Below are 13,724 nucleotides of genomic sequence, written 5' to 3'. Positions count from 1 at the left end.
AGTGTTTAACCTTAAATGTAGTATCCTCTGCTCTCTCTGCATCTTTGAAGGGACGAGAATTTATTCTTTGGTCTTCGGTAAGCTCTTAATGATTCACAAAAGTTTGGTGTGATTTGATAGGTATGTAGCCATCACAGCAGGTAGCAACAGGAAGCCTCCTTGGATCCCATCTAGAAAAACACGCTCGCGCATCTTACCTCTTGCTTATCTTTATCTTTAAATGTTTATCCCTATTCACACAACAGTAATTGGGGACCTAGTTGTAAATCAATTGTTGTCATGTTCCAAGGAAACAAATAGGGCTTGGCTTACTATGAGCAATGGGAAAGCAAAGCCCTAAGCCTGCTAACAGGCATCAGAATTTGCGTACTCCTGTATGGAAGGGTAATATGCATAATTATGTATTGTAGAGAAAAAATGAGTTTAAAGATTTTCCTAAAATTAAAAAAAATGTCAATAATTACTGTTATGTTGTAAGTGCAAAATTTCATACATCATTTTTATGTTTTATAGTAGATCCAGCTGCTGTAGCTTCCCAAAAAATTCAGCAGCAGAATCAACAGCAACAGCAGTCACAAGCACAGCAAACACAGCCTCAGCAGGCACAGCAGAGCAGTCAGCAACAGGCAACAGAAACAGCTGGCTCAATCAAGGCCACAGAGCCCATGTGGCGATGTTCTCGTATCATGCACATGCAGAAGGAGTTGCATCCTACAGTGTTAGCATCTTTGGAAGGGATTGTTGATCAGGTAATTTGATTTCATTACTCTTATAATTGTTTTGTGTATTATCTCCATCTTCTTTGATAATATTCCTAGTGTATTGTTATCAACTTGTCTTTGCTGATGCTTGTCAATCATCCTTTTACATCATTGTACCATATATAATGTACTTCTGGACTTATGTTGGAAATACAGTACAGTACTGTACTCTGTTTATTCCTGTTGAAATAGTAACTACAACCTCACAGATAATTCTACAGTATATACACACACATTGCCAAGAGGCATGGGTCTAAGATTTGGTACTTGCTCCTTGCAAACACAAGCATGTAGAAAGAAAAGAAAACACGGCTATCAACACCAGCTGGTCATGAACTTAACCCTTAACCCTTAACATGCTCGGGGTCTAATATCCTGCTATCCACACAGGCGCATGTCATTTTGAAAAAAAAAAAAATTTTTTTTTTTTGCTAATCTGTTAAGTTCTGTTCACTGATCACGGGAAAAATAAAAAAAAAATTCTATTGTACTTACTTTTGTTGCAATAGAGCCGAGAAGCTCTGCGATGACGTCACAATCTGCATGGTCGCTCATGCAGTACACGCCCGGGAGATGTTGCGCGCGGTCCTCAAACAGCCAGAGTTGCCACAAATATATTTTCGCGCTATTTATTTACAATGTCTAAGCGCATTTTATCTAATCTTTTTTCACTAATTGTGTTTCAAATACTGTTTGAACATATTTTGTATCAATAATTGTTGCATATTTGAGCATACACAGGCGCACACAAATGTTTTCAATTACGGCAATATAATATGTCATTACAGTCTATTATATTATATGTTCTGCTTATATGTTTACATATTTACACACTCGCACACGCTATACACACTTTGAAGCACACTTAGAAGATTTCTAGACTGTGGTAGTCATTGAAGCAGTCGACAGCACATAATGGGATACCACACGTTTCACACCATGTTTGCACAAGCTTCCGTTTCTTGTCTCTACGTGTCGTTGTTTTACACACCAAGCAATCACGTTGGGCTATTACACGCTTCACACCAGGTGGCAAATACTTAAGTTTGTGTGCTAGGAAGCCTTCAGTGTGAGCGAGGCGTGGAGTACCAGCATGCTGCAACAGTGGGTTTATGATGGGCCGCTGAATACCTGGGACATCTTTTGCAAACTTTCCTAATAACTGTATTGCAGCATCAAATACAAAGTCACGGAAAGTGGGCTTACGTCCAGTTCTCACAAGGTACATGTTGAAACAGTTCAGCATGCTCATGTCCACAAGATGGAAGAACACTTTTTTCGTCCACCTACATGTCTTCCGCACACACTCTGCAGTGCCAATCATCATGTCTGATTTATCAATCAACCGCATGTTGATATTATAGTCTAAAACACAGTCTGGCTTATATAGTGGTGCGTTTGTTTTATGGCTCACTTTCCCACTGTTCACCATTGTTCCATCATGAATTGTTGTCAACAAGTTCACCTCTCTTTTGTCTTTCCACCGAACTGACAGAATGTTATCACTTTTCCTTCTCTGACACTCACCAACTGCAATGTCGTTGTCAAACACAGGCATTTCCCTTCGTTGTGGCTTTACTGTACCAACCAATCCGGTTCTATTTTCTAGCAAGAACCGAGCTAGCAAGGGACTTGTATAGTAATTATCTGTGTATAAAATGTGTCCCTTGTTCATCCACGGAGCCATGATGGTCTTCACTACACTCCCCGAGAATCCATGTTCGTCGTTACCGGGAATGTCTACATCACTAGCCGAGTACAGAATCATGTGTAACACGTATCCTGTCTCACAATCACAAAGAACAAAAAATTTCAGGCCAAATCGGTTTCGTTTTGAGGGAATGTACTGTTTGAATGGAACACGTCCCTTGAAAAGTATGAGAGATTCATCAACCACCAGCTTCTGTGCTGGTACGTAAAAATCTCTGAATTTTCCAATAACATCGTTCATGTAGTGCCTCACTCGCCACAGTCTATCATCAGGTGTTCGGTCCTGAACACTTCCAAAATGTAGACACCTGAGGAGTATCTGAAACCTGTCTCGTGACATATATTTCCCGAATAAAGGTGTTGGTATTGTCTTGTCCTTGCTCCAATAGTCATTTATTGCATGTTTGTGACAGTGCTTCATCAACAAACAGAGTGCCAAAAACACATACATTTCCGCCACTGTGGTATTTTTCCAACGCTGCAGTCGTGAAAATTCTGTGATTTCCCTCTCAATCAGGTAAGCAGCATGCAGGTTCGTTTGGTGTACAATGTATTCCATGAGTGGTTCATCATAGAATGCTGTAAAATATTCCATCTCAGCCATGTCCTCACCTTGATTAGGGAAAAGGTTTGTAATCCCTACATCTTTATCGTCAAAGTGAGGAATATTAGGAATAAAATCGTCACCATCACTCCACTCAAGTACACCAGGCGTCCTGCGAGATGCAGAGGAAAGACGGCGAGGAAGCGATGCATACCGGCGACCAGGAGCTGAATACCGTCTGCGAGAAGCACGGCGGCTACGTGCACGTGAGGTGGGTGCACGTGAACACGAGGGTCTTGGTCCCTCATATGGTGCCATGCGGTGGCGCTTGGCTGGGCGAGATGCTGCTGACGCGACAATTTCTCGCCCAGTTACACCACTGGTACCAGCCACAGGCTCAATAAAACTTTGATCTGAGTCACTAAACCCAGAAAAGGAGTCACCTCCCTCTGACTCGTCACCCTCAAACAGAAAATATCCACAGGAACTGTGAGGTCGTGGTAGAATTGGGGTAGAAAATGGGCGAGGAGGCATGGGAGAGCGTATAGGCCTCGCCATGGCATGGCGGTCATTCTCACTTTCACTGCTGCTGCTACTATCTCCCGACAACTGTGTATAATCCTCATCGTTGTCTGAATCGTCAAACACACTTTCTTCACCTTCAGAGAATAATTCGTGGGCTATTTGCTCTGGGGTGAGGGACTGAGTGATGCGTGCTCGTGAGGCGTTTGACCGTGCGCTCGCCATGGTGACTCTCGCTAAACTGAGGCCTCCCATGCCATCGGAGCGTGAGCTGGATTTTTTTTCAAAATGGCCGCTGTTTACTAGAGCCCCTGGGCAGCGTATGGGACCCCCAGCTACACCGCGGGCCATTCAAATCGTGCGCGGTACCCATACACTTCATATGAAGTGAAGCGCAGTTGACTGGTAAAACGATTTACACTTCATATGAAGTGATGCGCACTTTAAGGGTTAAACTGCGCAAAACGTCATATGACGTGTTGGAGTACTACGCAAGATTTAAACGGCCCGTGGATACACGGGGTTAGCCTCACTTTTATCAGGGCCCTTGTAAACAAACACCATATTTAAACAAATCGTGGACAACATTCCTGGGTGTTAGGGCCTCAGTACTGTGTGAGCCACCAAGGCTGGCGCACACAGCTTGAGCTCACAGCACTGCTGTTCAGCTTGTGATCACAGCATCGCCTAAAAATGTCAAAATAAATATGTACGTGCTATTATTTAGCGATGATAGTATTACAGAAGACCCCTGACTGTGATAAAAATGTTCAGGATTTTGATAATAGCAGGAATGTTGTGATAATTAGCTCTGTAGTGGGAGGAGTAATCTTGGTGGGGAGGGAGGTAGCATTGTCTACTGACTCTGTCTGACCACCTTTTACTGTCTGGACTCACTATACCAGCTTAGTCATTCGCTATGGTAAACAAAATATGCAGATACTTATATATAACGTCTGTATATAGTGAATAAAAGCAAAAAACAGTATGGTGGTAGGAGAATGTTGGCGAGTCAGGTGAGGTGAGGGGGAAAGGGAGTGGCAGCCAGTGGCGGGTTAGCTGGTGTGTGGTGGTCACTCCTTGCTGCTGTTTGACTCAGAATACCAACTTAGTGGTTCCTTATGGTGAACACAAATGTAGATACTTATATATAAAACTTGTATATATAGTGTAATGACAGCAAAAGGAGTGTTGGGAGAAGCCATTTTGGTCAGGGAGGTGGCGAGTGCCGAGTGCCTGTGCCGGTAGCACAGGCACTCAGTATAGTGTGGAGGAAGAGCTTGGACACGGGGGAGATACCAGATGCACTTAAAGTAGCAGACATAGCCCCTCTACACAAGGGAGGGAGCAAAGCATTGGCAAAGAATTATAGACCAGTTGCACTAACATCGCACATCATAAAAGTATTTGAGAGAGTGATTAGGAGTCAGGTTACCAATTTCATGGAGACCAATGACCTTCACAACCCAGGCCAACATGGATTTCGTGCGGGAAGATCGTGCCTCTCACAGCTACTTGAGCACTACGACAAAGTCACTGAGGCATTAGAAGAAAAACAGAATGCTGATGTGATATACACGGACTTCGCAAAGGCTTTCGATAAATGTGACTATGGCGTGATAGCACACAAAATGAAGTCAATGGGAATAACCGGTAAAGTAGGACGCTGGATACTTAGTTTTCTGTCAAACAGGACTCAGCGAGTAACGGTCAACCATATAAAATCTAGTCCAAGTGCAGTTAAAAGCTCTGTACCTCAGGGTACAGTCCTTGCACCGCTGCTTTTCCTTATTTTCATATCAGATATAGACAAAAATACAAGTCACAGCTTCGTATCATCCTTTGCAGATGACACAAAAATCAGTATGAAAATTACCTCGGCTGAAGACATTGAAAAACTTCAAGCTGATATTAATAAAGTTTTCGACTGGGCATCAGAAAATAACATGATGTTTAACAGTGACAAATTCCAGGTACTCGGGTACGGTAAAAATGAGGACCTTGAACATAATACAGAGTACAAAACACAATCAAATGTACCCATAGTAGGAAAACAGCATGTAAAGGATTTGGGAATAATGATGTCTGACGACCTAACGTTTAAAGAGCATAACCAAGCAAATATTGCGACAGCCAGAAAAATGATAGGATGGATTACGAGAACTTTCAAATCCAGGGATCCCATCACAATGGTTGTACTCTTCAAGTCACTTATGTTGTCCCATCTTGAGTACTGCTCAGTACTCACTTCCCCCTTCAGAGCAGGAGAGATTGCTGTAATAGAGGGAATACAGAGAACATATACGGCACGCATAGACGCAATAAAGCACCTAAATTATTGGGATCGTCTCAAAGCCCTCCAAATGTACTCACTAGAAAGAAGACGAGAGAGATATCAAATAATATACACCTGGAAGATACTGGAGGGCTAAGTACCAAATCTACACAGTAAAATAACAACGTACTGGAGTGAACAATATGGAAGAAAATGCAGAATAGAACCAGTGAAGAGCAGAGGTGCCATAGGCACAATCAGAGAACACTGTATAAACATCAGAGGTCCGCGGTTGTTCAACGTCCTCCCAGCAAGCATAGGAAATATTGCCGGAACAACCGTGGACATCTTCAAGAGGAAACTAGATTTATTCCTCCAAGGAGTGCCGGACCAACCGGGCTGTGGTGGGTATGTGGGCCTGCGGGCCGCTCCAAGCAACAGCCTGGTGGACCAGACTCTCACAAGTCAAGCCTGGCCTCGGGCCAGGCTTGGGGAGTAGAAGAACTCCCAGAACCCCATCAACCAGGTATCAACCAAGCGACATCTGCATGACTTGTCATGCTGGGGTAAGGGTGGCCACTATGCTCTTTGGGCACTTTACCGGCTTAGTTGAACAGTTATGGTGAACAAAACATGTAGATACTTATATATAATGTGTGTATATAGCCAATGTATATACACCACAAACAGTATATTTGAATAATGTTAGTGCATCTGGCCTTGAACCAGTGTGGATTGGAGGGAGGGAGGGAGCATGTGTAGTGTGTGGCCAACTGTTACTGTCTGCCGTCACCATACAAGATTAGTGGTTCGGTATGGGGAACGCAAATGTAGATACTTGTATATAAAGTGTAGTTCCTAACGTGTGTATATAGTGTAATGACAGCAAAAGGAGTGTTGGGAGAAGCCATTTTGGTGAGGGAGGTGGTGACATCTGCATGACTTGTCATGCTGGGTAAGGGTGGCCACTATGCTCTTTGTGCACTATACCAGCTTAGATGAACAGTTATGATTAACAGAACATGTAGATACTTATATATAAAACATCTGTATATGGCAAAAAAAGCAAAAACTGTATATTAAGATGAGGAATTTGGCGAGTGAGGAATTTTTGAGGGAGGGAGTAGTAGCGAGTGGCTGACTGGCCAGTTCTCATTGCTTTTTGACTCACATTATCAGCTTAGTGGTTCGTTATGGTGAACAAAACATGCAGATACTTATATATAACCCTTGTATATAGTGTAATAACCGACAAAGTATTTGTTCACTTTTTTATGAACATAATAATTTAATCAATAATATGCACACCATAATTTTGAGCACAGCAATGATTCACACATTTTATTATATAAATATATCACACTACACACTATTGAATAATATTACAGCAAAAAACAAAACAAAATCAATCAGGGACATTGACATAATTAGGTAATTATATTTTTGTGGCAACCCCCTGCCTGACAGCTTCGGCGAAGCAGAACTTGCACGGCGCTTGCTGAGTCAGCGTCTTTTTCTGTGGAGAGCCCCTTCGGCTCCCCGGAGCTATGTCGGGCTGATGTGTATATATTAGACCGTGGCAACAGTCAATCAAATGACTTCTAAGCCTACCGGGGACCAGAGCCAGAACCTGGCTCCCTCAAGAGAGGCATGAGGAGCAATGGCCTAAAGACACCCCCGTATAATTGGAAGCAGTCTTTGTCTGCCATCTACCAGGTCAGGCACCCAGAAAGATAGGAATCTCAAAACAAACTACTGCTGGTCAAAAAATGCAAACCGAAAGCCGAACTAGCAAACAGAACTCCCCAATTAAAAACAAGGAAACAAACATGACATCACCACAACCGCCGCACATCTGTCTGCGCAACCCCCCCCCCCCCCTCCCCAGGAGGGGGACAGTGGGTCCCAGACCTCCACGCCGGCAACTCTCCTCAGTTCAAGAGGCTGTTGTGTTGGTGACAGTCGATCGCTCTGGCTCCACACTTTGCGCAGTGCTGCAATGCGGTGTTGTTGCTCTGTTTTGGTGATGTATGGGCTAGAAGTAATACAAGAGTACTGGGGCTGCATGCAGGGAGCCGGTCGGCCGAACCGACAGCACACGGGATTTGTGATCCTGTGGTCCTGGGTTCAATCCCAGGCGCCGGCGAGAAACAATGGGCAGAGTTTCTTTCACCCTATGCCCATGTTACCTAGCAGTAAAATAGGTACCTGGGTGTTAGTCAGCTGTCACGGGCTGCTTCCTGGGGGTGGAGGCCTGGTCGAGGACCGGGCCGCAGGGACACTAAAGCCCCGAAATCATCTCAAGATAACCTAGGGCTACCTTCCCTGTGTGCCCCGTAAGTACTGCCTTTGCGGCCTCAGGGTTATCTTCCATGAGCCGTTCAGAAGCACCTACTTCCGTGTGGTTCTGTCGCTGCTCGGTGATTGCCCGCCCTTGGGGGTTCAGCTGGGGAGGTTCTTACTCCTGTTTCCCTTGGGTAGGAGGTAGTTTCATCACTGGCTGGGGCGCAAGGTACTGTGCAGCTGTCTGATATACGCATAGCGTCCGGTTCTGTTCACCTGGAGACGTTGTGCTTTTGCGGGGTTTTTCTTAATTTTGTTTTGTTTTGCCTGGCGGGGGTCTGCCTGGTGTGGCAGTAGGACCACTTGTATGATTTAGGTGGCCCTCCATTTGGTCCCCGTGCTTGCACACATCACAGGGGTTCAGCTTTTAGTTGTTTGCTTGGTAGCTCTGGAATATCCCGTTAGCAGTACCTCGCCTGGGCTTCCCGTAGCAGTCAGCCCAAGAGCTCTGGAACCCCCCCCCCCCCCCCCCACCCCCTTTGGGGCTCTGTGGTCCAATGTATGAAACCTCTGAGTCCCACCTCACCTTGTACGAGTTTGAAGGTTGCTCTGTTCCCTTGTCTCAGGGGTGACAGTCACTGTCTGCCTCCGCCTTGCTGCCTGTTAGTGTCAGTGACACCTATGACCCGGAGTCCTGCAAGTGGTGTTCTTTCCTTGTACTCCATTCACCCAGTCAACTGAGAGTGATATTCGGGTGTAGGCAGCTTTAGCGTTGCATGCGAGGTTTAGGTTGCAGCAACATGCGAGGTTGGTTGCCTTTCTGGATGCCCCCGCAGCTGCCCCGCTGAATTATACTGGTAGTGAGACTCGGGTGGCTTCGGGGATTGCCCCTTCTGGATCAGAGGTGGAGGCATTCGAGCCTGGTCCTCCTGCCTGAGCTTTTGGGCCATGCCAGCTGGCCCCCTTCATCCCTGTTTTTTTGGTGAACTCTGCTTTTTCTCAAGAGGCAGAGGGTTTGGTGGACGACTTGGCCCCAGGTCCTGACGTGGAGGATTCCGGGGCTGGGGAGGAGTTGTCGTTGGGGGGGGGGGCCTTGGCCCCATTTGTCCCCTGCTTGGATGTTTGGTACCCTCGGCACGGGGCTTGTTATTACAGGGGGAGAGGTTTTCCTATCCCCTCCCTGTACGATTTTGTTACGAGTTCGACTCCCCCTCAGGTTCTGTTCCAAGTTCCCTAGGGTTCTCCGGTTCCCTCCTTCTGGAGGTTTTTGGCTTCCCGTATCCCACCAAGGAAGGTGTGGGAGGCCCTTGTGGCTTACCTCCTGCAAGACCTGGATTACGCCTTGATAATGAAGCCTTCTTCTTTTGAGTTTGGCTCCTATTTTTCCTTAATGGGTGCGTTGCAAGGTGCCGGAGTCTTCCTGGGTGGCAGACTGCCTTTTCTTTCGTTGGTGGCTTGTCATTCTTCCTGTCTGACTGCGCACTTGGATGGCAAGAGTTGACTACGGTCGTTTAGGTTTCCTGGGGGACGAGTTGGAGCACCTCAGTGCGTGCTTGTTTGCTCCCGTCCTTCCTTTTGATGTCAGCCAGGTGCGACTTCACGTGCAGGTTGCCTCCTCTTCGGCATCTCTGGTGACCGAGGATTTGGGCACCCGTGTGCGCTTGGCTTCGGTCTTGTGCTTCTTTTCCTTGCGGGTACTGTCTTCTATCTTGCTCGTGGTGGGTGTGGAGGAGCTGGGTTCCAGGCCAGTGTCCAGTGTGTTTGCTTCGGCAGCTTGGGCGCCGACTGCCTTGTTGAAGTTGTACGCGCCGTTTCTGAGGGAGGCGGTGTCTGTTTTTCACTTCTCGTCTCGCGTGCTGACAGGCTGTGCTCGTCCTTATTTTTGGAATCGTGTAGGGCCCAGGCTCTTCGTTTTTCATCCCCTTCTGTCCGTTGCTGCTTGCAGATTCTGCGGTGGTGCATTTTCTACAGGCAGCTTCGTCTAGTTGACGGCTTATATCGAACTTTTAGGTTCTCCGGGGGGGGTGGGGGTGGAGGTAGTGCCCGGAAGTGTCGCGCCAGGTATTACAGTTCCTTTGGTCGTCGTAAGCCAGTAGTGCCAGATTCAGGACTGGCCCTCCTGCGGAGTCGTTGGCTCAGTGATCGCTCTGAATTTCAGTCGGGCTCTCGTAGGGGTCGTCGGCCCTTTCATGGTTTGCCCTATTGGCGGGGCGATGGGGAGAGGCTCACGCTGTTTGTTCTCGTCTGGTCCCATGATTTGTGGGCAATTCGGGTCCTTTTCCTCCGGCCTGCGGTGGTGTTGCTTCTTTCCTTCTTCTTTGGGGGGATTGGGGCTTGCAGGGCAGGCCTCTTCCACTGTGCTCTGTCAGGTCATCCTGGAGTGAGTTTCCTGCCTGTCTTCAGTTCCAAAACAGGACAGGGCAGATCTGCGATTCATACTGAACTTGTCCTGTATGAACCTATGGGTCTTTTGCCCCTCCTTTCAGATGACCACTCTGTCTCGAGTCCGGCTGCTTTTGGCACCTAGATGGTGTCTCTGGACCTCCGGTACGCATATTAGCACGTCCTAATTCATCCGGTGTTCAGGGAATGGCTCGGTTTTGTCATGGAGTGACACCACTTTCTTTGCCTTCCTTCTAGTTGGATCTGGCACCTCGCGTGTCCACATGCCTTAACCGGGTCGTGGTGACGCGGTTGCTTTTGGCTTACCTCGACAATTGGTTGTAGTGGGCTCTCAGCCAATCCTCGTGTCTGCTCACCAGGGATTGGGTTCCTTACCAGCTCACCGGGTTCGTGTTCTTGGTGTACTGGAAGTCCCAATAGGTTTCCTCTCAGGTTGGGACTGGGCTGGGTCTTGTGTGGGACTTTCGGACCACTTCCTTGTCTCTCCCTCTGATGGCATTGTTGTGGCTGCGGTCCTGCTTATGACTGTTTTTGGAGGGCACCCAGGTCACACATCGGTTGTTTGAGCGGCAGTGCGGGAGCCTGATTTTGGCCGTGTTGGTCTACCCGTCGAGTCGGATCTGGCTTCAGCGGATGTCCTAGTTCTTTGGAGGCATCCCTTCCGCGCTCTTGTGATCGCTGTGTTCGGATCCAGGGAGCCTTGCATCAGCTGCTGATGCCTCCCATGATGCCTCCCCGAGTCCTCGCTCGATGTATTCACGGATGCCTCGTCTCTCAGCTGGGGTTTTGTGAGCAGTGCTCACCAGACTGGCCAGAGGCGGTGGGATCTATCCAATCATCGGGCTCACAGCACGGCGCAGGAATTGGCGGTGGTGTGACATTCGCTTCAGAGGGTTTGTGTTGCTCGTGGAGTAATGATCCCGGCTCCATTCGGACTGCTGTTCTGTGGTTCATTGTCTGAACCGCGGGGGTTCGATGCGGTCCTTGCCTCTTTGGGGCTGGTCGTTTCTGGTGACTCGTTGCTGAGTTCTCGGGGTTTGACTCTCCTGGCAGTTCACGTTCAGGGGGTGTCAGACGTACTGGCGGATGGCCTGTCTTGGTTCATTCCCCTATCCATGGCATGGATGGTCGACACAGACTCCTTCAGTTGGCTCTGCCGGACGTACGGGCATCTAGTGGTGAACCTCTTCGCATCGACTTGGTCGAGGCATTTTCCAGAAGGATGGGCGCCTATGTGGCGCCCTTCCCAGACCGAGTGGCCGTCAGGGTCGATGCCTTTCGGCTGGACTGGTCGAGTTGGGGTTACCGGTATCTCTTCCCACAGGTTTGGTTGTTGCTCTGGGTCCTGGTTAGCTTAGAGAGACTTATAAGGGATGAGTGGTCCTGTTGGCTCTTTGGTGGCCGACCCAGCCCTGGTTTCAGGTTCCTCTTGCTCGATGTCCGAACCTGAGGGTCTTCCTGCAGCTCCGCCTCTTTCAGCAGATGGGACCATTCCAGTACGTGGCTGGTTCGATATTCTCTGCCTCTCGCGTCTGGTCTTTTTGACGCAGGTTTATCACTTGTATGGTGATCATGTGGCTTAGTTGGTATCCCACCTGTAAGTTTCGTCTCGATGGCAATATGAAATTTCTTGGCGGTCTTTTTGGCACTTGTCTCTACATAGGTTGTCTTAGATTCTGGTCGGTTTTGTCCTTTCTCTCTTGGTTGTTTCAGGACCGTCTTCATATGCCAGATACTGTCACCTCGTTTCGAGTGGCACTGGCAGAGCTGTTGCAGCTTGCATTTGGGGTGGATGTCACTTCTGCTCCGTTCCGCAAGCTTTCTTGGGCGTTGTTCACCTCCGACCTGCTCATGCGCCAGCTGATCTGTCCTGATCGTTGCACCAAGTGCTTTCGGCTCCCTTCTCCTCAGTTTGGGGTGGCTCCCTCGGTTCAGGACTGTTTTCTACGGCTGTTTTTCTTGTTGGCGTTGGCCTCTAGGGGTCGGGTCGGAGAGTTTCGTGCTCTCCTCCAGCGCAGGGGTTTCTACTCTTTCTGTCCTGGTGGTCTTTTCTTCGCTTGCAGCTGTCTTCTTCTTTTCTGGCTAAGAATTAGTCTGCTGCTTTCCAGAGGGGTCCTAGGGTTGTCTACAATTATGCTTGGTTCGTACGGCTGGGGGTGCATCATGTTTTGTGTCTGTCTCTCTTCGCCGATATTTGTGCGTTACGGCCTCCGTGGCAGAGGACTCGCTTTGGGTTGACTCGGTTTCCCTCTTCTATCCTATTCCAGGGCGCGGGTCTCCCAGGTTGTCCTCAGGATTATTCGGTCCTGCCAGTCTGCGGTCTTTCCCCGTGCCCACGTCGTTCGTAAGTTCGGAATTCAGATGTTGTTTTGGTAATGTCCTGGCCTATTTTTTAGGCACAGGGGCTATTGGAGGTCAAACAGGGTCCTGGCTGCACGTTACCTTGTTAATGTTCCTCGTCCTTCTCGTGCGTGTATAGCCTTGGGTCGCAGGTTGTGGCCTGTTGTCTCGACATTGAGTTCAGGAGCAAGTGACGACCGCCTCCCGGGCGAGTCCTTTTTCTTCTTATCTTTGGTTAGGTAACTCCGGGGAGCCAAAGGTGGTCTCCACAGAAAACCAGCGTTAAATGCAATTAAACGCCATTTTCTGGGTGAGACCCGGAGGCTCCCCAGCATCCTTGCCTCCCTCCGGTCGACAGTTTTTCGCTTTTTTGATACTCAGCCTCTGAACTGAGAAGAGTTGCCGGCGTGGAGGTCTGGGAAACATCCCCCCCCATCCCCCTCCTGGGGAAGGGTGGGTTGCTCAAACGGATGCGTGGCGGTTGTGGTGACGTTATGTTTGTTTCCTTGTTTTTTAATTGGGGAGTTCGGTTTGCAATTTTTGACCAGCAGTAGTTTGTTTTGAAATTCCTATCTTTCTGGGTGCCTGACCTGGTAGATGGCAGACAAAGACTGCTTCCACTTATACGGGGGTGTCTTTAGGCCATTGCTCCTCGTGCTTCTCTTGAGGGAGCCAGGTTCTGGCTCTGGTCCCCGATAGGCTTTGAATTTCTTCGATTGACTGTTGCGACGGTCTAATATATACACATCAGCCCGGCATAGCACCGGGGAGCCTCCAGGTCTTGCCCAGAAAATGGCATTTCATTACATTCAACGCTGGTATTCTGTGGGGAGCCCCTACGGCTCCCTGGAGCTTATCGGGCTAATGTATGTTATATTAGACCGGG

General features: G+C 48.1%; 1 protein-coding gene across 7 annotated transcripts in view; it reads left to right on the top strand.

Moving 5' to 3' along the window:
- Nipped-A (Transcription-associated protein Nipped-A) overlaps positions 1–13,724 on the top strand; it is a 331,196-nt gene that overhangs the window by 273,031 nt on the left and 44,441 nt on the right. For 6 of the 7 annotated variants that reach the window (XM_045738328.2, XM_045738364.2, XM_045738372.2 and 3 more), the window contains exon 28: positions 514–749. In XM_045738328.2, the coding sequence (XP_045594284.1) occupies positions 514–749 (236 nt within the window). The remainder of the gene's footprint in view (positions 1–513; positions 750–13,724) is intronic. The other variant, XM_045738341.2, reaches the window with a different exon arrangement.

Source organism: Procambarus clarkii, chromosome 55 (genome assembly GCF_040958095.1).
Source record: "Procambarus clarkii isolate CNS0578487 chromosome 55, FALCON_Pclarkii_2.0, whole genome shotgun sequence".
Taxonomy (NCBI): domain Eukaryota; kingdom Metazoa; phylum Arthropoda; class Malacostraca; order Decapoda; family Cambaridae; genus Procambarus; species Procambarus clarkii.
Note: the sequence above shows the minus strand (reverse complement) of the source record. Positions and strands in the feature narration are given on the sequence as shown.